The 24,196-nt window shown below is 44.0% G+C and overlaps 3 protein-coding genes across 7 annotated transcripts in view; 1 reads left to right on the top strand and 2 right to left on the bottom strand.

Annotated features, from left to right (window-relative positions):
* The window catches only part of LOC123345237 (butyrophilin subfamily 1 member A1-like), a 64,327-nt gene extending 55,847 nt beyond the window's left edge, over positions 1-8,480 (bottom strand). The window contains exon 1 of one of the 2 annotated variants that reach the window (XM_044981968.1): positions 8,263-8,480. The gene's annotated coding sequence lies outside the window, so the exon portion shown is untranslated. The remainder of the gene's footprint in view (positions 1-8,262) is intronic. The other variant, XM_044981971.1, reaches the window with a different exon arrangement.
* LOC123345236 (putative selection and upkeep of intraepithelial T-cells protein 1 homolog) overlaps positions 1-24,196 on the bottom strand; it is an 86,214-nt gene that overhangs the window by 12,460 nt on the left and 49,558 nt on the right. The gene's annotated exons all lie outside the window — the stretch shown is intronic.
* LOC123345234 (butyrophilin subfamily 1 member A1-like) overlaps positions 9,480-24,196 on the top strand; it is a 36,078-nt gene continuing 21,361 nt past the window's right edge. For all 4 annotated transcript variants that reach the window (XM_044981962.1, XR_006572758.1, XR_006572757.1 and 1 more), the window contains exons 1-5: positions 9,480-9,742; positions 17,174-17,431; positions 20,595-20,942; positions 22,066-22,347; positions 23,641-23,745. In XM_044981962.1, coding sequence (XP_044837897.1) covers positions 17,320-17,431; positions 20,595-20,942; positions 22,066-22,347; positions 23,641-23,745 — 847 coding nt within the window. In that variant the 5' untranslated portion in view covers positions 9,480-9,742; positions 17,174-17,319. The remainder of the gene's footprint in view (positions 9,743-17,173; positions 17,432-20,594; positions 20,943-22,065; positions 22,348-23,640; positions 23,746-24,196) is intronic.

Raw genomic sequence — 24,196 nt, 5'->3', positions numbered from 1 at the left:
TTTGTTTGTTCTATTTTTAAACAAATAAATAAATCTAACTGGCTCCATGGTTCCTGTGTCAGAGCAGAAGGGGACAAACACTCAGACTCATCCACTAGCAGTAAATACATAATGTCTCCCTCCCTCACCACCATCTTTATGTGGCCTCAGCCAATCAGAAAGCTACAACTGATTTTGACTACACCCCAACTAACTACCTGTAGTGACCACGTCAAAAGGCCCTATAAACCTGGCAGTCCCACCTTAGCCTCGCCTCAGAATGACTGCAGAGAAATTGGAAGACCACAGGCCGTCCACACTTGAAAGGCTACAGCAGCACAGCTTCACTACTGTGGTGCTTCAGTGGAGACACTGCTTACACCAACGGCAGGACTTCTCCTGGTGTCATTGGTAATACACCGCTATGAGAGGCAGTAGCTAGGTTGACAGAAGAATTCTTCTGTTGACCCAGCGCTACCTGCATGGGGACTTAGGTCAGCTTAGTTTTGTCACTCATGTGGAGTGTATTTTTCACACCCCTGAGAGACAGTTAAACTGACCTATTTTTCTAGGTATAAACCAGGCCCATATTTGTCTAGATGTCTTTTCCCTCCTTTCTCTCCCTCCTTTTGAAGTCAGCCAAAAACATCTTTTGGGCAAGGAAATCTCTTGACCATTCTGAAAAGGTCTTTAATAAAACGTTGGGAAACCTTTTAAGCATATTTTCCAAAGTGTATGAACATGGTCGTGTGCTGAAATCTAGACACGCTGTGTTACTCTAAAATAATTCACAAGTTGTTAGTCACTGTTGTTGCAGTAGAAAAGAACAAAAACTGCAGCCCAGACTAAGATAATACAGACAAGAGCAGCTGACCTGCTAACTTCAGTTCCAATGGGGCTTCCTCATAAAAAGAACCGTCTTGAACAAAACAGTGGTATTGTCCTTCATTTGAGGGTCTGATATTAAGAATCTGCAAGGAAACATTCCCATCCGTGATGCCAGCTTTCAGAAGCTCTGTCCTTCCACGATAGTCTGGCATCTGGTTCCCGTATTGATCCTTCCCATGCTGATACAGGTGCACAAATGAAAGGAAATCAGATCGGAACCATCTCACCTCCATGTTCTCAGCGCTCATCCTGGGGGATAGGTGACAGGGTAACACAATGGCCTCACCCACAACAGCAGTGACAGGGTGACCAGGACTGGTCACATTGAACTGGGCTGTGAAAGACACCAAAGCAAAAAGAGAAGCACCTCAGAGTGCTCAATAGGTTCAAAGTTTCCAAAAATTCAGCACGGGGCAGACTCCTGGCAATCAAATTTCCAGCCTAAACATTGAAAATTTGGCACAATAACAAACAAGTGAAAGTGGGGGAGAGGAGAGTTACATTAAAAAAAGTGACAGGCCAGCTCAGGTACAGGCGTCACTGATAACTCCCCTTATATTAATTTGACATGCCACAGAGCCATTTCAGTGCCCTGTGACTGGACAGGGTGACCTGAGTATATACACTGTATACCTGAGGTCTGTGATCTGTCCCGGCCTTCACTATATTTCTGATGTGATTCTCAGTGTTGGTTGTAATATGAGAAGTGTGAAAAGATGAAATCCTGACTCCACTGAAGTCAACAGAGATCACCTAGAATTTCACCCTAATGTTTTGGGACCCAGCTTCTTTGGAGACCACCACCTCTCACCTCGTATGAGGACACCATTTTCATTGAGATGAGCTGAGGTTCTTGAGTTTTCCTCCTTTGCCCCCGTCCACCTGTTTTCAGTGAGACGGGGTCACTGCCAGGACATTTTCATTACAGGGTCTTCAACTCTGGGACTCACTTGCCTTGGCCTCACTGACCCCAAATCACTTCAGCTTTAGGCCAGGTTGCCTTGGTGTTTGAGAAAGGACTGGGTCACAGAGGATGCAAGCATGTGAAGTAGGATGCTCAGCATGACCAGACGTGTGTAGAGCAGCCCACAGTGGAAATGCCAACGTCAGGGAAGGCTGCAAAAAGGAGAGAAGATTCTCCCAAAACTGGTGGTTTACACTCTAGTTAGATCACAAACTGTGCTTCTGATCCCCCACACTGGTTATCTAGAAAAGAAATCACACAGCCCCCTTTACTGCATTCCAGTCTCTGGCTCCCAATCTGTGAATAGGTTCAGTACAGTGAGAAGTTACTTAAATCTCTATTCACGTTATAAAAAATGTTATTTCAATTCCCCAAAGGACCAGACACATTACCAGAATACCAGTTTGAATCTTACCCAAAATACCATGCTGCCAGCCAATCCTTTAGTATCTAAATCTAAAGGTTTTATTAGAAAAGAAAAGGAATGAAAAAGAAGAGAGTTGCTAAATGGTCAAAGCAGTCAGATACTTTCATATATATACACACACATATATATACATACAGAAAGAGAGACTTCAGAATCCATATATCAGGTTCTTAGCAGCACTGGTGAGTTTGCTAGCTTGCAAAGTCCCTCTGGAACACATCCAAAGCTTGGATGGGTCTATCAGTCCTTTGTTCAAAGCTTCAGTATGTACAGAAGTTACTCCAGAGGTGAGAAGCAGGATTGTAGACAAAATGGAGAAGATGCAGCTGCCTTTTTATATCCTTTGCCATGTGGCAGGGACATCCTTTGTCCCAAACACAAACTCACAGCACATGGGCATGAAAAGGTACTTGGAGTCCCCTGTCCATCGGCATGACCCCATAGGCACCAACTCTGTGGGTGATCCGGGGCTGGGGCACCCACAGAGAAAAATTAGTGGGTGCTCTGCACCCACTGGCAGCCAAACTCCTCATCCCACAACACCGCCTCCTCCACCTACCTCCCAGCACTTGCTGCTGCCACACAGCCATACCAAGTTCTCGGAGGGAGTGGGGAGGAGTGGGAAAGTGGCATGCTCAGGGGAGGAAGCAGGGAAGAGGCCGGTCCGGGGTCGGGATTTGGGGAAGGTGTCGGAATGGGAGCAGGGCGGGGACGGGGTAGGGGCAGAGGGAGGAATCAAGCGCTCACTGGCACCAGTAGAAGTCGGCACCTATGCATGTCCCTACATGTCCTGAAAAACAACGAGGAGTCCAGTGGCACCTTAAAGACTAAGATTTATTTTGGGCATAAGCTTTTCCCAAATAAATCTGTTAGTCTTTAAGGTGCCACCAGACTCCTCGTTGTTTCTGTGGATACAGACTAACACGGCTACCCCCTCATACTTGTCTACGTCCTGCTGACTCATAGTCCCAAGGCTTTTCTCAATGGCTCATTCTACAGCAGGCTGGATAGTGCTGATGCTGGTCTGTCTGGGGGTGTCACAGCACAAGTTTGAGACACAAATATACCACACATATTTATATCTCACCATACAAAGATGATACAGACTATAAACAAACTTATATTTAGCATATCAAGCCTTTTTCACTGATACCTTACAATAGAATCATAAAACTGGAAGGGACCTCGAGAGGTCATCTAGTCCAGTCCCCTGCACTCATGGCAGGACCAGCACTGTCTAGACCATCCCTGACAGGTGTTTGTCTAACCTGCTCTTAAAAATCTCCAATGATGGAGATTCCACAACCTCCCTGGGCAATTTATTCCAGTGCTTAACCACCCTGACATTTAGGAAGTTTTTCCTAATATCCAACCTAAACCTCTCTTGATGCAATTTAAGCCCATTGCTTCTTGTCCTATCCTCAGAGGTTAAGGAGAACAATTTTTCTCCCTCCTCCTTATAACAATCTTTTAGGTATTTGAAAACTGTTATCATGTCCCCTTCTCTTTTCCAGACTAAACAAACCCAGTTCTTTCAATCTTCCCTCATAAGTCATGTTTTCCAGACCCCTAATCATCCTTGTTGCTCTTCTCTGGACTCGCTCCAATTTGTCCACATCTTTCTTGAAATGTGGCACCCAGAACTGGACACAATACTCCAGTTGAGGCCTAATCAGCACAGGGTAGAGCGGCATAATTACTTCTCGTGGCATATCTTGTATAAGAGTTATTGTGATTTTGTAATATTGGTATCAATGCCATTATAAATGGTCACCCATATTCCATACAGCCTCACACTCAGATACTATGATGATATAAGTATCTAGATGGATAGAGAAACTGAATTGCCTCATATGCAGCTGATGGAGAATTACTCCTCCAGAAGGGTTGGGGAGGATGTGGAGACTTATTTACTGATATTGAGCCAATCTGGAATTTCTTGTAGGGGTGGGTTTGGGGGTTGTTTTTTTGTTTGGTTGGTTGGTTTGGGTTTTTTTCAGTTTTGTTCAAAGGAGTGGAATAGGCATGATTTATAAATCACTACAATGAAACAAATCCTACAAGCAGCAGAAGGACCAGAGGGATTCCTACCTGATTCCAGCTTGTGAATGTGATAAATAATGAAGAAAATGATCAAAGTAGGCAGAGAAGTGCTCACTGCAAAGCTAGGACAGAATGAAAGAAGCTTCATCTTCACTGTAACTTGATCTGGACAACAGGATAGGGAAGAGAAAAATACTTTACTAAAACATGTCTTGCATTCAAATCTGATTTGTTAGAAAAAAGGAACTATTATCTGCAGTTAGTGAATTGAACTGATTGTTTTTGGTCACCGTGTCCTTCAAGATTTTAGAGCTGGTAGATCTCATCCTCTCACACCTTGTTCTTAATGATAGGTTCAAAGTGGAAAACAAACTTTCCTGATTTTTCAACTCCCAACTGGTTTCTCAATTTTGAATGGACGAGTCATTGAATTGAGCTAGTTGGGTACATTGAAATGAATAAAATATTTTCTCTGTACCTGCAGAACAGGCTATTGCTGTCAAAAGCTGAATGAGCCCTTCAACAAATTCTGCTTCCAGGTGCTTAGCCAGTGACTGCCACTGCTTCATTGATCTGATTTTCTTTAAAACTTTTGAAGCAAGCTGTCATAAACAGATAGCTAAGGGTTAAAGTCTGTTTTACCTGTAAAGGGTTAACATGCAGTACCTGGTGACCACCTGACCAAAGGACCAATCAGAGACGAGATCATTTCAAATCTCTGTGGAGGGAAGCCTTTGTCTGTGTTCTTTGTTAGTTCTCTTTTTGAATCTAAGAAAGGCCAGTCATGTCTCCAAGTTCTCCTGGAGTAGTTTCTACTAATTAATAGTGAGTATTAATTAGAAAGGCGAATTAGTCTTATGATTTGTTTTCTACATGTGCAAGTGTGTGTTTGCTAAAGGAAATGCTTTATTCCTGTTTGCTGATTTTGCTTTGACTGAGAAAGGGGGGAGGGGGAATTCTCTCCAGAGATTGATAAGCTTAGACCCTATGAGTGTCCAGCTTGGGCTCATAGAGATTCTGTATTTTCTTTTTAGTCTTTAATAAATTCTTTTCTATTAAGGACTTGTTTGGTCTTTCCTTGGGTGGATTCTCAGGGAAAGAGAAGGGGGAGGTATCCCTCTGTAGTTAGATCCCGGTATCTCTCCTAGGAAAAGGGAGGGGGGAGGAAGCAGGGGGAATGGTTTATTTCTCCTGGGTGTAAGAACTCCATGGATTTGGGGCTCTTGGAATCCCCTAGGATTTTGGGGAAGGACTGTGTCTCAATCCACATTTCCTGATTGAGTGGTGGCAGCTTACTAGATCTAAACTAGGATTTTAGTTTAGAGGGAAACCAAGTCGGGTCCCCATCTTTGAACCCACAAGCTCAAAGTGGGGGTGAGACCCTATGACATGGTGGCAGAATACATGCGGGTCCCCATCTTTGAACCCATAAGCTCAAAGTGGGGGTGAGATCCCAGGACACAAGCATATACTGCTTGAATGTTATATGTCTTAGCATCAGTTGTCATAATTTTAATCTGAAAGATAAACCAGTATTTAATTTAAATTTAAAAAAATCCAAGTGAAAGAAAAGCCTCTGATTTAATTTTTTAAATCATTTTTTAAAGATCAATTTTCATCCACCCTGAGAATCTGGCATTTCCTTCAGATCTTTATTGCCAAAAAACTACAGCACTTTGGTGAATTAAATTAATAGGGGTGATATACTGGTTTGTGCAGATTGAATGAATTAATAATAATAATAATAATAATAGGAGATAAACCAATCTCCTAGAACTGGAAGGGATGTTGAAAGGTCATTGAGTCCAGCCCCCTGCCTTCACTAGCAGGACCAATTTTTGCCCCAGATCCCTAAATAGCCTCCTCAAATATTGAACTCACAACCCTGGGTTTGGCAGGCCAATGCTCAAACCACTGAGCTATCCCTCCCCGCCCCCATTACAGCAAACTGAAATTTGTTTGTGCCTTTCAAAAACAGAGCAGCAGTACTGCCAAACCCAGGATTCAAAAGTCAGTATAACCCCAACCCTAATGTGTTAGGGGTGCATGGTATTGTCTGGTCTTGTGTTGTCTGCAGTGGCACTTGAACAGTTTTTACAGTGGGGGTGCTGAAAGGCAGTGAAAGTGCCCTCAAATTTTTTACCTCATGCCCTTTACCCCTCCCCTCAGAGCTGGGGCTGGGAGCAGGGCTATATCTCCAGAAGGGTGGCGCACAGACAGGGGTAAAGGGACTGAGGCTGGGTCCACAGCTAGTGGCGGGCAGGAGTGGAGCCCCACATAAAACCTGGGGACACTGCACCCCCCCAACCCCCCCCCCCCCCGCCCTACTTCCCACGCTTATGATTGTCTGGTCTTTTAGCTTTGATTAGCTGTAAAACTGCATAATTGTTTAATTATGGGAACATATACAAGCTGTACATTTTTGTGGGGTGGTTTTTTTTTGTGCTTTAGAATATTTGTTGCTTTATGAAAATCAATACAAAAAATCCTCCCCCCCCCTGTACACACATTTAAAAAAATAAAAACAAATTGGGTCAAAAAAGGTATGTGACTGACTTAAAAATCAATATTTTAAATATACATTTTGAGTTCCTATTTTTTGCCATTTGGTTTTTGAGCCTTGAGGGTACATTCAATCTTAAACTTTTCCCTGCAACTATAAAGGCTAGAAATTTATTTTTTACTTTAAATGAAATCAAATATCACATACACTCAAAACTAGAACATTAGGGCTTTCAGAAAATTACCGAATACTGGGAGACAAAATAAAAATAACAAAAATCACAAATAACTATGAGAGTTGAGTATCAGAGGGGTAGCCGTGTTAGTCTGGATCTGTAAAAGCAACAAAGAATCCTGTGGCACCTTATAGACTAACAGATGTTTTGCAGCATGAGCTTTCGTGGGTGAATACCCACTTCTTCGGATGAGAGTTGACAATACTGAACCTGATCAAAAATACTTAAACAAACTGATTTTTCAATAGAGAATGGCTTTTAGAAATCTGTTTTTTAAAATTGATTTTTCCTATTATTTTAATGTTTTTAATTTTTCAACAAAATGATGCTAAATGAAAAAAATATTTCAAATTGATTCAAAATGAGAAACCCTAATCAAATGGAATAAAAACATTTTATTCACCCATCCCTTATCCTGTCTAAAAGAAGAAAAGGGTGAAAAAAGTTAAAAAACTAAAATATAATATTTTGTGCAATACATGATTAAAAAATTTAAAATAAGCTAATTTTTTAATCAAAACAAACACATCATTTCACAATAATACAGCCATTTTTAAATAGCTGCACTCCTATAGGTTTCTTCATGATATTGACCCTTGAATGGCTCTTCACACAGGAAGAGCTAATCTGTTACACAATATATAAATGTCCCTTTTTAAATATAGCCTGAAGTCCCCACTCAGTGACACTCTTGAACACAGGATCAACATTAGGCACATGCTTAATTCTCACTGAATTCAGAAGGAGAAAAGGAGGCAGGTTTCTGTTTTGATTGATTCTGAGCATAATTTTAGTTTTTACAAGAACAAAACAATTCACCCCCTAGTCAAGAGGCAGAAAACTGCAATGTCAGCACAGTGAGAAAACTAGACTGATGGCAGCTGGATTTGCTGCAGTAAATTTCCTGTATTCAAAGTATAGGACGTTACAAATCTCTCCCAAGAACAGTGTTGGGACCCCTGTTCTTGAATAAAATTCAGCAAAACAAAGAAATGACTCATTCCACAAGCTGTAAAAGTCTCGTGTTACATTGCTATGAAAACAAACTGCAACGTATTTGACGACAAATCACTTTGAATGTAGCTGTTCTGTCAAGTTTCTACAAAGAGAGAAACAAATGATCACGGGATTATTTACTCCTTGTGTTTTGAACAATCTGTCCCCGCAATAAGTATCGGGTGTTAGACGTTACAAACAGCCCTTCGTAAGCAAAATTCACCCACCTGGTTGGGTCTTCTGGGAAGTTTAAAATCTCCCGGGTGTGGCCAGACTTCACCCCTTTGGCTGGGACAGTGACATGGTCATTGACTGGTCCCGTTTCTCACGCATGTTGCTCAGCTAATTCTGGCGATCAAAGAGCCGCAGTTTTGTCTCCTGACTTTTCCGTAGAACGGTGTTAAAAGAAACGTGGGTTTGTTCCCAATTGACAAACCTGCGCTCGGCTCGCAGCGTTCACCCGGGGGAAGTGAAAGTAACACTGTCCATTGCCTCATTGCAAACCCTGTCACGTGGGGAGGGTCGAGTCTTCTCTTAAAGAAACAGCCCCGGTCCTGCTGCACCACGAGTGTGTGGGAAACAGGAACTTTATGTTTTAACAAAAGGGGCTTTGGTGGTGTTGGGGGGGTGGGGGGTGTTGTGTTGCTATTTAGTTTATTAGATTCAGTAAAAGCAGGAAGAAGATTCTCTTTGAAATCACGACTGGATTCAGGTAACTAGGACACATGAACAATTGACTCTGAATCAGTCATGAGTTCAAAAAGGAAGTTCCCGTTTCCCACTAAAGATCGTGACCTTCCAAAACATCCAGTTCATCAGAAGTGATTTGCTGTGCTGTGGCAGCCATGTTGGCCCCGGTCTATTACAGGTGGATTATGTGAGATCTTTTATTGGATCAACTTCTGCTGGGGACAGAGACGAGCTTACCAGCAACACGGCCCTAAAGAAGAGCTCGGTGCAGCTTCAAAGCTCAAATTTCTGAAAACCAAGAAATACAGAGTTAAGGTACACCGGTGGGTGCTTGCGCCCCATCAGCCCCACCCTGACTCCACTTCTGCCACCTGCCCCCATTCCAACCCCTTCCTCAAAGTCTCCACCCCAACTCTGCCCCCCATTGGACCCCTTCCCCAAATCCCCACCCTGGCCCTACCTCTTCCCTGAGCATTCCTCCCTCCCAGCGCTTGCTGCACAAATCACCTGTTTCACAGCGCGAGCACTTGGAGCCAAGGCTGAATCCAGCCATGATTTCAAAGAGAATCTTCTTCCTGCTTTTGCTGAATCTAATAAACTAAACGGCAACGCGCCCCGACCCCCCAACAACACCAAAGCCCCGTTTGTTAACATAAAGTTCCGGTTTCCCACACACTTGCGGTGCAGCAGGACCGAGGCTGTTTCTTTAAGAGAAGACTCGACCCTCCCCACGTGACAAGGTTTGCAATGAGGCAATTGACAGTGTTACTTTCACTTTCCCCGGGCGAACGCTGCGAGCCGAGCGCAGGTTTATCGATTCGGAATAAAATCAGATTTCTTGTAACACCGTTCTACGGAAAAGCCACGAGACAAAACCGCGACTCTTTGATCGCCAGAATTAGCTGCGCAACATGCGTGAGAAACGGGACCAGTCAATGACCATGTAACTGCCCCAGCCAAAGGGGTGAAGTCTGGCCACACCCAGGAGATTTTAAACTTCCCAGAAGATCCAACCAGGTGGGTGAATTTTGCTTCAGAAGGGCTGTTTGTAACGTCTAACACCCGATACTTATTGCTTGGACAGATTGTTCAAAACACAAGGAGTAAATAATCCTGTGATCATTTGTTTCTCTCTTTGCAGAAACTTGACAGAACAGCTACACTCAGTGATTTGCCGTCAAATAAATTGCAGTTTGTTTTCATAGCAGTGTAACACGAGACTTTTACAGCTTGTGGAATTAGTCATTTCTTTGTTTTGCTGAATTTTACTCAAGAACAGGGGGCCCAACACTGTTCTTGGGGGAGATTTGTAACTTCCTGTAGTTTGAATACAGGAATTTTACTGCACCAAACCCAGGGCTGTCAGTCTAGTTTTCTGCCTGTGCTATCATTGCAGTTTTCTGCCTCTTGACTAGGGGGCGGGGTGAATCCTTTTGTTCTTGTAAAAACTAAAATTATGCTCAGAATCAATCGAAACAGAAAACTGCCTCTTTTTCTCCTTCTGACCTCAGTGGGAATTAAACATGAGTCTAATCTTGATCCTGTGTTCGAGAGTGTCACTGAGTAGGGACTTCAGGCTATATTAAAAAATGGACATTTATACATTGTGTAACAGATTATCTCCTCCTGTGTGAAAAGCCATTCAAGGGGCAATATCATGAAGAAAACTATAGGAGTGCAGCTATTTTAAAATGGCAGCATTGTTGTGAAATTATGTGTTTGTTTTGTTTAAATCATTTTGCTTATTTTAAAATTTTTAATCATGTATTATTGCACAAAATATTAGATTTTAGTTTTTCCCTTTTTCACCCTTTCCTTCTTTTAGACAGGATAAGGGATGGGTGAATAAAATGTTTTTATTCCATTTGATTAGGGTTTCTCATTCTGAATCAGTTTGAAATATTTTTTTCATTTAGCATCATTTTGTTGAAAAATTAAAAACATTAAAATAATAGGAAAAATCAATTTAAAAAAACAGATTTCTAAAAGCCATACTCTATTGAAAACTCAGGCCTGGTCTACACTAGGACTTTAATTCGAATTTATCAGCGTTAATTCGAACTAACCGCTCAACCGTCCACACCAGGAAGCCATTTAATTTGAACTAGAGGGCTCTTTAGTTCGAATTTGGTACTCCACCCTGGCAGGTGGAGTAACGCTAAATTCGCACTTGCTAGCTCGAATTAGGCTTGGTGTGGATGCTAATCGAACTTAGCAGCTCCGGGAGCTATCCCACAGTGCACCACTCTGTTGACGCTCTGGACAGCAGTCCGAGCTTGGATTCTCTGGCCAGCCACACAGGAAATGACCTGCGAAAATTTGAATTCATTTTCCTGTATGGGCGGTTTGAATCTGACGTTCTGGTTGCACATCGGGGCGAGCTCCGCAGCACCTGCAACGATGCAGAGCTCTCCAGCAGAGGAGTCTGGGCAATCCCAGAATAGAAAGAGGTCCCCAGCATGGACTGACCGGGAAGTCCAGGATCTGATCGCTGTGTGGGACGAGGAGTCTGTGCTCTCGGAGCTGCGCTCCAACAAGCGGAACGCGAAGACCTTCGAGAAGGTCTCTAAAGCCATGAAGGAGAAAGGATACAGCCGGGATGCGATGCAGTGCCGCGTGAAAGTGAAGGACCTAAGACAAGGGTATCAAAAAGTCAGAGCGGCAAACGGACGCTCCGGAGCCCAGCCCCAGACATGCCGCTTCTACGAGGCACTGCATGCCATTCTAGGTGGGTCTGCCACCAGTGCCCCACCAGTGACGGTGGACTCCGAGGACGGAATAGTGTACCGGGACAGTTCCTCCTCCCTGTTCGCCGATGGGGAAGATGAGGAAGGGTCTTTTGAGGACGGCGCAGGCGACATCGAACCCACTCCCGCTTTCCCTGACAGCCAGGATCTCTTCATCACCCTCACCGAGATCCCCTACCAACCGTCCCCGCCCGTTAACCCGGACTCGGAATCAGGGGAAGGATCAGGCGGTAAGTGCTACAAACAGGGAAACATTTATTTTTTTAAGAAACAGGGATATATATAAAAAATAGAAATACTATATAAAAAATAGAAAAAATAGAAATACTATACAAAAATTATACTATACTATACTATACAAAAAATTTTAAATATGAAACTATACAAACAGCAGGTCTACACATACAGGAATGGAGCAATAGTCCTCTGGGGACAGTTCAAAAAAGCTCTCAGAGAGCAGCTGGAAAAGCCTCAGCAGGAGGTTCCGTGGTAGAGGTGCCTTGTTGGGTGCTCCGTTGAAGCACACTCTTCCGCGCCAGGCCATCCTCAGGTAAAGGGGGACCATCGCCTCGATGAGCATGGCAGCGTATGGTCCTGGTCTGTGCAGGGCTTCTGTGAGCATCCGCTCTCTCTGAGTCCTCCTGACACGCCTCAGGGTAATGTCGTTGTGGAAGTGCTGCATCTAATTAGTGGAATTAGTGTACTGTTACTATTGTGCATGGTAGACTTTTACTTTGCATAAGAATGACCCTCGCTTAACAGAGTTTTACTTTGCATAAGAATGACCCTCGCTTAACAGAGTTTTACTTTGCATAAGAATGACCCTCGCTTAACAGCCACGTGTTGCAGGCCACAGAGGAAAAGCATACAGGGATCTTTCCCGTTCACTGGCGGGAGGTGCCGCAAAACGGTCATCTTTTCTGCTTTGCACATTGCCTCCAGCAGGAGAGCACAGCTAAGCACTAACTGATAAGCACTCTGTACTGTAAGGCTTACCAGGACTTTGTGCAAGAGGGATGCAGCTGTCTCTCCTCGCTTGTGCGCTATCCAGTGCAATCGCGCCGCCAATGAGAGCGTATTCCGAAATCTCGGACTAGTTCCGAGATCTCCTGAGACTTGGTTCCCTGTTTGGTCTTCTTAACTGAAACTGACTAGACTGTGTTTACTGTTGGCAAACATGTATTTGTTCAAGGAAATCACCTACTTTTTCGCATCACACAGCTTCGGCTCCTTCCCGGACTGCCCCGGCATCCCCCTCGCAGAGGCTGGCTCAGATCAGACGCCGAAAGAAAAAGACTAGGGATGACATGTTCCAGGAACTGATGGCCAGCTCCAGAGCGGAGGCGGCAGAGCAGAGACAGTCGAGGGAGAGCCTGTGTCAGCAGCATCGCACACACCTGGAACGGGAGGATAGGTGGCGGCAGGAAGACCAGCAGGCGACTCAAACGCTGCTTGGTCTAATGAGGGAGCAAACGGACACGCTCCGGCGCCTTGTAGATGTTCTGCAAGACCGCAGTCAGGAGGAGAGAGCCCCCCTGCAGTGCATCTGCAACCGCCCTCCAACGCCAAGAAGTCCTGTCCCCCCCTCACCCAAAGTGACAAGACGGAGGGGCGGTAGGGGCCGTGAGAACTGTCCCTGCACCGCAGCACACCGATAATGTTCGAGACAACTCTCGCGCTGTAAATTTGTACAAGCTCTTTCCTTACAGCATCAACCAGTCCCAACTCCAAGTTCAAACCCCCCACTGTGTACTACATTATTAAAAGCGGTTTGGTGTTACTGACTGTTTCCGTCACGTTTCTGGTGTCAGAAGACTTTCTGTTGTTCTGTGTGGGGGGGGGGGGGGGAATTGTAATTTCAGTGCATAGCCCACAGTGCCATGCTACAGACTTGGCTGCAGGGTCAACTGCAGGGCACACACAGACTGCAGTCACTAGGCACCAGGGACAGTCTGTGTGGTGTATGCTGCCCCGGGTCTTTCCTTGATGTGTATGCTTGTGCAGGGTCCTGGTGCCTGCCATCCCCGAATGTAAAGGCAGGCTTCCCTTCACATGCACTTGGACCGTAGTCACGATCCTCCCCGGTGCCCTGAGCCCCAAAAAGAGACCTCATCCAGGGGCAGATACTCACCCTTCCCCCTCACCCCTTCCAACGCCCAAACCCACAGCCGTCATGTTAACCCCTATCCAAAGACGGCACCCCTCGCCCCTTCCTGCAAACCCACCCATCAGTGCACACCTTAACCAGCACAGAATGCTTCCATGTTTCAACGAAGAAAGAGAAATGCAAAGTCAACGAAAGATTTATTATTAATTACTAAAACATGTCCTTAGTTTTAAAACGTCCTTCGGAAGTGGGGGAAACTTGGTTTATGATCAGGCTCTCTTAAAATCAAGTGGACAGTCACAGGTTACCCTGCTCTGCGAGGAAACTCGCTTTCAAAGCCTCCCTGATGCATATCGCTTCCCGCTGGGATATTCTCTCAGCACGGGTGTCTGGCTGATCGTAAACAGCAGCCAGGCGATTTGCCTCAACCTCCCAAGCGGCCAAAAAGGTCTCGCCCTTGCTCTCACAGAGATTGTGGAGCACACAGCAAGCAGCAATAACTACGGGGATATTCTTTTCGCTGATGTCCGAGCGAGTCAGTAAGGTCCGCCATCTCCCCTTGAGACGTCCGAAAGCACACTCCACCACCATTCTGCACTTGCTCAGCCGGTAGTTGAAGAGTTCCTTGTCTCTGTCCAAGGCGCCTGTATAGGGCTTCATGAGCCAGGGCATTAGCGGGTAGGCCGGGTCCCCGAGGATCACTGTAGGCATCTGCACATCCCCAACCGTTATTTTGTGGTCGGGGAAGAAAGTGCCTGCCTGGAGGCGTCTAAACAGACCAGAGTTCCTGAACACACGCGCGTCATGAACCTTGCCCGCCCACCCAACGAAGATGTTGGTAAAACGTCCCCTATGGTCCACCACAGCTTGCAGCACCATTGAAAAGTAGCCCTTTCGGTTAATGTACTCGCTGGCCTGGTGGGCTGGTGCCAGGATAGGGATGTGAGTCCCATCTATAGCCCCACCGCAGTTTGGGAATCCCATCGCGGCGAAGCCATCTATGATGACCTGGACATTTCCGAGAGTCACTACCTTTGAGAGCAGTTGCTCAACGATTGCGTGGGCTACTTGAATGACAGCAATCCCCACGGTAGATTTGCCCACGCCAAAGTGGTTCGCTACTGACCGGTAGCTGTCTGGCGTGGCAAGTTTCCAGAGGGCTATGGCCACTCGCTTCTGCACACTCAGGGCTGCTCGCATCCTTGTGTCCTGGCGCTTCAGGGCAGGGGACAGCAAGTCACACAGTTCAAGGAAAGTGCCCTTACGCATCCTGAAGTTTCGCAGCCACTCTGTGTCATCCCAGACCTGCAGCACTATGCGGTCCCACCAGTCTGTGCTTGTTTCCTGGGCCCAGAATCGCCGTTCCACACCATGAACGTGACCCATTGCCACCATGATCTCCACTGCCCGGCGTACCCTGCTTTCTGAGAGGTCTGCGCCACTCTCCTCACCGTGCTGCCGGAGCCTCCTCGCCCGGTTTCTCAGCATCTGACTGTGGAAGAGGTGTACGATAACGTGCGAGGAGTTGACAACGGCCATAAGTGCAGCGATGATCGCAGCGGGCTCCATGCTCGCAGTGCTGTGGCGTCCGCGCTGTAACCGACCAGACAAGGGCGCGAACAGATTTCCCGCCGGCGCTTTCAAGGAAGACAGGGAGGGCGTGATTGACGGTTCAATGATGACACATTTTTCCCCCCAGCATGCATTGGGGGGAAATCCCACAATTCCAATGGGCAGCGGGGAGTGCGGGAACTGTGGGATAGCTTCCCATAGTGCACCGCTTCCAAAGTCGAAGCTGGCCCCGTGAATGTGGACTCAGAAGTTCGAATTTGTGTATTTAGTATGGATACACAAATTCGACTTATTAAGGTCGAATCCACAAATTCGACTTAAGTAGATTCGAAATAGTCCTGTAGTGTAGACAAGCCCTCAGTTTGTTTTAAGTATTTTGGACCAGGTTCAGTATTGTCAACTCTCATAGTTATTTGTGATTTTTGTGATTTTTGTTTTGTCTCCCAGTATTCGGTAATTTTCTGAAAGCCCTAATGTTCTAGTTTTGAGTTTATGTGATAATATTTGATTTCATTTAAAGTAAAAAAATAAATTTCTAGCCTTTATAGTTGCAGGGAAAAGTATAAGACTGAGTGTACCCTCAAGGCTCAGAAACCAAATGGCAAAAAATAGGAACTCAAAATGTATATTTAAAATATTGATTTTTAAGTCAGTCACATACCTTTTTTGACCCAATTTGTTTTTATTTTTTTAAATGTGTGTGCAGGGGGGGAGGATTTTTTGTATTGATTTTCATAAAGCAACAAATATTCTAAAGCACAAAAAAAACACCCCACAAAAATGTACAGCTTGTATATGTTCCCATAATTAAACAATTATGCAGTTTTACAGCTAATCAAAGCTAAAAGACTAGACAATCATAGGCGTGGGAAGTAGAGCTGTGTGTTTGTGTGTGTGGGGGGGTGCAGTGTCCCCAGGTTTTATGTGGGGCTCCACTCCTGGTCCCAGAGCTCCGATCCTGGCCCCACATGTGGGGATCCACTCCTGCCCACCACTAGCTGTGGCCCCAGCCTCAGTCCCTTTACCCCTGTCTGTGCCCCACCCTTCTGGAGATACAGCCCTGCTCCCAGCCCTAGCTCTGAGAGGAGGGGTAAAGGGCATGAGGTAAACATTTGGGTGGCACTTTCACTGGCTTTCAGCACCCCCACTGTAAAAACTATTCAAGTGCCGCGCCACTGCAGACAACACAAGACCAGACAATACCACACACACCTAACACATTAGGGTGGGGGTTACTCTGACTTTTGAATCCTGGGTTTGTCAGTGCTGCTGCTCTGTTTCTGAAAGGCACAAACAAATTTCAGTTTTCTGCAATAATTAATCCAATCTACACAAACCAGTGTATCATACCTATTAATTTCATTAATCAAAGTGCTATAGTTCTTTGGCAATAAGGATGTGAAGGAAATGTCAGACACTCAGGGTGGATGAAAATTGATCTTTAAAAAATGATTTAAAAAATTAAATCAGAGGCTTTTCTTTCACTTGGATTTTTTTAATTTAAATTAAATACTGGTTTATCTTTCGGATTAAAATTATGACAACTGGTGCTAAGGCATATATTTATAACATTCAAGCAGTATATGTTTGCTTCAAAAGTTTTAAAGAAAATCAGATCAGTGAAGTGGTGGCAGTCACTGGCTAAGCACCTGGAAGCAGAATTTGTTGAAGGGCTCACCCAGCTTTTGACAGCAATAGCCTGTTCTGCAGGTACAGAGAAAATATTTTATTCATTTTAATGTACCGAACTAGCTCAATTCAATGACTCGTCCATTCAAAATTGAGAAACCAGTTGGGAGTTGAAAAATCAGGAAAGTTTGTTTTCCACTTTGAACCTGTCATTAAGAACAAAGTGTGAGAGGATGAGATCTACCAGCTCTAAAATCTTGAAGGACACGGTGACAAGAAACAATCAGTTCAATTCACTAACTACAGATAATAGTTCCTTTTTCTAACAAATCAGATTTGAATGCAAAACATGTTTTAGTAAAGTATTTTTCTCTTCCCTATCCTGTTGTCCAGATCAAGTTACAGTGAAGATGAAGTATCAGAAGGGGTTGCCGTGTTAGTCTGGTTCTGTAAAAGCAGCAAAGAATCCTGTGGCACCTTATAGACTAACAGACGTTTTTGCAGCATGAGCTTTCGTGGGTGAATACCCACTTCTTCGGATGCAAGTGAAGATGAAGCTGCTTTCATTCTGTCCTAGCTCTGCAGTGAGCACCTCTATGCCTGATTTGATCATTTTCTTCATTATTTATCACATTCACAAGTTGGAATCAGGTAGGAATCCCACTGGTCCTTCTGCTGCTTGTATGATTTGTTTCATTGTAGTGATTTATAATTCATGCCTATTCCACTCCTTTGTACAAAACTGAAAAAAAAAACCAAACCCAAACCAACCAACCAAAAAAAAAAACCCAAACCCACCCTACAGCAAATTTCAGATTGGCTCAATATCAGTAAATAAGTCTCCACTTCCTCCCCAACTCTTCTGGAGGAGTAATTCTCCATCAGCTGCATATGAGGCAACTCAATTTCTCTATCCATCTAGGTACTTATATCAGCATAGTATCTGAGTGTGAGGCTGTATGGAATATGGGTTACCATTTATAATGGCATTGATACCGATATTACAAAATCACAATAAATCTTATCCAAGATATGCCATCAGAAGTAATTATGCCGCTCTACCCTGTGCTGATTAGGCCTCAAATGGAGTCTTGTGCCCAGTTCTGGGTGCCACATTTCAGGAAAGATGTGGACAAATTGGAGAGAGTCCAGAGAAGAGCAACAAGGATGATTGGGGTCTGGAAAACATGACCTATGAGGGAAGATTGAAAGAACTGGATTTGTTTAGTCTGGAAAAGAGAAGACTGAGAGGGGACATAAGTTTTCAAATACCTAAAAGTTTGTTATAAGGAGGACGGAGAAAAATTATTCTCCTTAACCTCTGATGATCGGACAAGAAGCAATGGGCTTAAACTGCAGCAAGAGAGATTTAGGTTGGACGTTAGGAAAAACTTCCCAACTGTCAGCGTAGTTAGACACTGAAATAAATTGCCTAGGGAGGTTGTGGAATCTCCATCATTGGAGACTGTCTAACCTGCTCTTAAAAATCACCTGTCAGGGGTGGTCTAGATGGTGCTGGTCCTGCCATGAGTGCAGGGAGCTGGACTTGATGACCTCACGAGGTCCCTTCCAGTTCTATGATTCCATTGTAAGGTATCAGTGGAAAAGGCTTGGTTTGCTAAATATGATAAGCTTGTTTATAGGTCTGTATCATCTTTGTATGGTGAGATATAAATGTGTGTGGTATATTTGTGTCTCAAACTTGTGCTGTGACACCCCCGACAGACCAGCATTAGCACTATCCAGCCTGCTGTAGAATGAACCTTTGAGAGAATCCTGAGACTATGAGTCAGCAGGATGTAGACAAGTATCTGGGGGTAGCCGTGTTAGTCTGTATCCACAAAAACAACGAGGAGTCCGGTGGCACTTTAAAGACTAACATATTTATTTGGGAGAAGCTTACGCCCAAAATAAATCTTAGTCTTTAAGGTGCCACTGGACTCCTTGTTGTTTTTCAGGACATATAGGGACATGCATAGGTGCCAACTTCTACTGGTGCCAGTGAGTGCTTGATTCCTCCCTCTGCCCCATCCCTGTCCTTGCCCCGCTCCCATTCTGACACCTTCCCCAAATCCCGACCCCGGACCGGCCTCTTCCCTGCCTCCTCCCCTGAGCATGCCACTTTCCCACTCCCCCCTCCCTCCGAGAGCTTGCTATGGCTGTGTGGCAGCAGCAAGTGCTGGGAGGTAGGCGGAGGAGGAGGTGTTGTGGGACGGGGAGTTTGGCTGCCAGTGGGTGCAGAGCACCCACTAATTTTTCTCTGTGGGTGCCCCAGCCCCGGATCACCCACAGAGTTGGCGCCTATCAGGTCATGCCGATGAACAGGGGACTCCAAGTACCTTTTCATGCCCATGTGTTGTGAGTTTGTGTTTGGGACAAAGGATGTCCATGCGACATGGCAAAGGATATAAAAAGGCAGCTGCATCTTCTTCATTTTGTCTACAATCCTGCTTCTCACCTCTGGAGTAACTTCCCTACAAACTGAAGCTTTGAACAAAGGACTGATAGACCCATCCAAGCTTCGGATGTGTTCCAGAGGGACTTTGCAAGCTAGCAAACTCACCAGTGCTGCTAAGAACCTGATATATCGATTCTGAAGTGTCTCTCTCTCTCTTTCTGTATATATATGTGTGTACATATATGAAAGTATCTGACTGCTTTGACCATTTAGCAACTCTCTCTTCTTTTTCATTCCTTTTCTTTTCTAATAAAACCTTTAGATTTAGATACTAAAGGATTGGCTGGCAGCATGGTATTTTGGGTAAGATTCAAACTGGTATTCTGGTAATGTGTCTGGTTCTTTGGAGGAATTAAAAAAACATTTTTGTAAGGTGAATAGAGTTTTAAGTAACTTCTCACTGTACTGAACCTATTCACTGATTGGGAGACAGAGACTGGAATGCAGTAAAGGGGGTTGTGTGATTTTTTTTCTAGATAACCAGTGTGGGGGATCAGGAGCACAGTTTGTGACTGGTTGGTGAATCTAACTATGGTGTAAACCACCAGTTTTGGGAGAATCTTCTCTTCTTTTTGCAGTCTTCCCTGATGTTGGCATTTCCACTGTGGGCTGCTCTACACACCTCTGGTCGTGCTGAGCATCCTATTTCACATGCTTGCATCCTCTATGGCCCAGTCCTTTCTCAAACACCAAGAAAACCTGGCCTAAAGCTGAAGTGATTTGGGGTCAGTGAGGCCAAGGCAAGTGAGTCCCAGGGTTGAAGACCCTGTACTGAAAATGTCCTGGCAGTGACCTCGTCTCACTAAAAACAGGTGGAGGGGGGCAAAGGAGGAAAACTCGAGAATCTCAGCTGATCTCAATGAAAATTGTGTCCTCATACGAGGTGAGAGGTGGTGGTCTCCAAAGAAGCTGGGTCCCAAAACATTAGGGTGAAATTCTAGGTGATCTCTGACTTCAGTGGAGTCAGGATTTCATCTTTTCACCCTTCTCATATTAAAACCAAAGCTGAGAATCACATCAGAAATACAGTGAATGCTGGGACAGATCACAGAGCTCAGGTATACAGTGTATATACTCAGGTCACTCTGTCTGTTCACGGGACACTGAAATGGCTCTGTGGCATGTCAAATTAATATAAGGGGAGTTATCAGTGACACCTATACCTGAGTTGGCCTGTCACTTTTTTAATGCAACTCACCCCTCCCCCCCTTTCACTTGTTTGTTATTGTGCCAAATTTTCAATGTTCAGGCTGGAAATTTGATTGCCAGGTGTCTGCCCCAGGCTGAATTTTTGGAAACTTTGAACCTATTGAACCCTCTGAGCTGCTTCTCTTTTTGCTTTGGTGTATTTCACAGCCCAGTTCAATGTGACCGGTCCTGGTCACCCTGTCACTGCTGTTGTGGGTGAGGCCACTGTGTTACCCTGTCACCTGTCCCCCAGGATGAGCGCTGAGAACATGGAGGTGAGATGGTTCCGATCTGATTTCCTTTCATTTGTGCACCTGTATCAGCATGGGAAGGATCAATACGGGAACCAGATGCCAGACTATCGTGGAAGGACAGAGCTTTTGAAAGCTGGCATCACGGATGGGAATGTTTCCTTGCAGATTCTTAATATCAGACGCTCAGATGAAGGACAATACAACTGTTTTGTTCAAGATGGTTCTTTTTATGAAGAAGCCCCAGTGGAACTGAAGATAGCAGGTCAGCTGCTCTTGTCTGTATTATCTTAGTCTGGGCTGCAGTTTTTGTTCTTTTCTACTGCAACAACTGTGACTAGCAACTTGTGAATTATTTTAGAGTAACACAGTGTGACTAGATTTCAGCACATTACCTCATTCATACACTTTGGAAAATATGCTGAATACTTTCCCAATGTTTTATTAAAGACCTTTTCAGAATGGTCAAGAGTTTTCCTTGCCCAAAAGATGTTTTGGCTGACTTCAAAAGGAGGGAGAGAAAGGAGGGGAAAGACGTCTAGACAAATATGGGCCTGGTTTATACTAGAAAAGTAGGTCAGCTTAACTATGTCACTCAGGGGTGTGAAAAATACACACCCCATGACTGACAAAACTAATCTGACCTAAGTCCCCATGCATGACGCCAGGAGAAGTCCTCTGTTGGTGTAAGCAGTGTCTCCACTGAAGCACCACAGCGGTGAAGCTGTACTGCTGTAGCCTTTCAAGTGTGGAGAGCCTGTGGTCTTCCAATTTCTCTGCAGTCATTTTGAGGCGAGGCTAAGGTGGGACTGCCAGGTTTATAGGCCTTCTGATGTGGGTGGTCACTACTGGTAGTTAGGTGGAGTACAGTCAAAATCAGTTGTAGCTTTCTGATTGGCTGAGGCCACATAAAGGTGGCGGCGGCGGGGGAGAAGTTATGTATTTTCTGTTAGTGGATGAGGCCGAGCATTTGTCCCCTGCTGCTTTGACATAGGAACCATGGAGCCAGTTGGATTTATTTATTTGTTTAAAAATAGAACAAACAAAATGTCTATCCAATATACTAAAAACTGGCTTTCTGAAAAATTCATATCACACTAGGTATTTAAATGAAGTGGCCAGATTTCCAAATTTGTTCAATGCTCCATTGCTCTTGGGTGGAGAGGACAATATCTCTCACTTATTCAGTGAAATTATTTTAAATATTTGTTCACATCTTTTCCTGTGTCCATGGGTATTGGGAATTCAGAAATTCCAGTGTTCATTTATCTCTTCTACATGAGCAAGTGATCTCCAGTGGGAGTAAGGGATCCACAATCTCTCACTCATCCTTTTAGCTGTTAAGTTACCCCATTGATTTGTCACACATTTATGTAATTTTCTTCTAGCTTTGGGCTCCAATCCTCTCATCTCTGTGGAGAGCCACCAGGATGGAGGGATCCGGGTGGTTTGTCAATCGGCTGGGTGGTACCCAGAGCCCAAGGTGCTATGGAGAGATCCCAGTGGGCAAGAATTACCATCACTGTCTGAAGCAAAATCCCTAGGGGATAGTGGCCTGTTTGAAACAGAAAATTCTATTATTGTAAAAGAACGTTCAAACCAGAACCTGTCCTGTTGGATCAGGAACACCTTTCTCAATCAAGAAAAGGAATCAACAGTTTATATAGCAGGTCAGTTACCAGCTAAACCCACACACTTAAATCACCTTAATCAGAAACAAAACAAAACATAGGAAACAAAGAACTGAAGCATCTGTTGTGCATTTTTTACAACCTACATAAAAACAAAGAAGTTTAGAAACTGGTACCTTAACAGGTCTCAACTCAGGCAATCTGATTGCCTTAATTTGGAAGATTCAGAGTTACCAGAGTTTTGGGTTTCATGTAAATTTAATCTTAACTCTGATACTACTGAAAATCTTTCTTAAAAAAAGAATATGATTTTGAGAAGAAATATTTACCAAACCTTGAAAGAGTTTGTTCCTAAAAACTTAACTTCACCACAGTGATTTTGTGACTGTAGCAATTTTTACACTATGGTTTGTTTGCTACCTTTTCAATAAGTGAAATGTCACCAAATTATGTGGGCTTGTTTCCGCTGACATTCAATGGGAGTTGTGCTCATAACTCACTTTGCCTTTGTTTACACACAAAAGCTGCACTATCTATGGAATTATTGATGAAACCCCTAGTTTGAATGCTCTTATTTCAGTTTCAGAGTGTCCTATGTTTTTAGCTTAAGTCAGTTCCTTACTGATTTATACTAAATGGATAAAGGACACTATTCAACTGATTTACAATTTAAAGTTTTGTCAACCAGTTTAGTTAAATTGGGGCAGTCCTGTTACATGGTCAGCTGTGGAATCAGTGTAACAATGACTGCATGAGTGTTACACCAATTTCACTAAACCAGTGCACAGATCCTGTGTGGAGAAGGCCTTAGGCATGTTTGAAATGCCCACCCTGGCTAGATGATTTAAATGCTTTAGACACAAGAACAGCAAAAGAAGATGAATCAATTTTCAGCACTTAATGTTTGGCTTAATTGCAATTATAATTCATTGAAATAATTGGGGAAATTATTAGTGACTCACTAAAATACTCTTGCAATTTCTGAATGCTGCTGAACAGTGAGGAGCAAATTGTTTACTGCCATAACTCTACTGAAGTCAGTGCTGTTTTGTGAGCAGAGAATTTGCCCCTGAACTCAGTGAAGCTCTGAATACCTTGAATCAAACCAGGCCTGTTCATTCACAGGTTAATCAGAGCTAAAGCTGCGTTGGTTGGAGTAATTTTTAAAATCAGGTTTTGGTCTTTTGTGTAGCAGAGAGGGGGTCATGTTTTCACTCCTATCTCACATATGTCCTGCTGGGGACTATTTACATAGTTACATGAAATAGAGAAAAAAAATAGTGTTGTCCCTGTTTCCAAACTAATGTAAATCCTGTGGGGTTTATTTTTCAGATTTCTTTTTCCCAAGGGTGAATCCATGGATGGTGGCTCTGAGTGTGATTCTCCTGGTTTTGTTTGGTTTCATTGGCCTCACTCTTTATCTATTTAAAATAAAAGGTAAACGTCACAGGGGAAGATTTTAGTGAAATGAACATGAATTTTCTTCTAATAAGCGAAAAAACAAAATTTTACACTAGGCCAAATCTGTAAATGTCGTGCTCTTTCCTCCAACAAGTAAAACTTTTGTACAGATTTGTCTCCTCATAAGGGTATTTCTTGGTTTATTTATGATTTTTTTGGGGGAGGAGTTTTTTAACAAGAAAAAGATGAAAGCCCAGATGCTGCATCACTAACATCAGTTAGAACTTTGTCATTGACTTCAGTGAGTATAGGATGAAGCATTGAATAGACAAGTCATATCGCTAAAACAATAATGCTGATAATTTGAGGGCCAGAATTTCCAGTCTGCACCCCCAGAGCTCCAAGTAAAGAAAATGGGAATGTGAGAGATAATACAAGGAAGCAGAATTGGGCTCTAATGGCTAGATTTTTAAAGGTATATGGTCAG

This window comes from Mauremys mutica, chromosome 12 (genome assembly GCF_020497125.1).
Source record: "Mauremys mutica isolate MM-2020 ecotype Southern chromosome 12, ASM2049712v1, whole genome shotgun sequence".
In the NCBI taxonomy this organism is placed as follows: Eukaryota; Metazoa; Chordata; order Testudines; family Geoemydidae; genus Mauremys; species Mauremys mutica.
The sequence above is the reverse complement of the archived record's forward strand: the minus strand, read 5'-3'. Positions and strand labels throughout refer to the sequence as shown.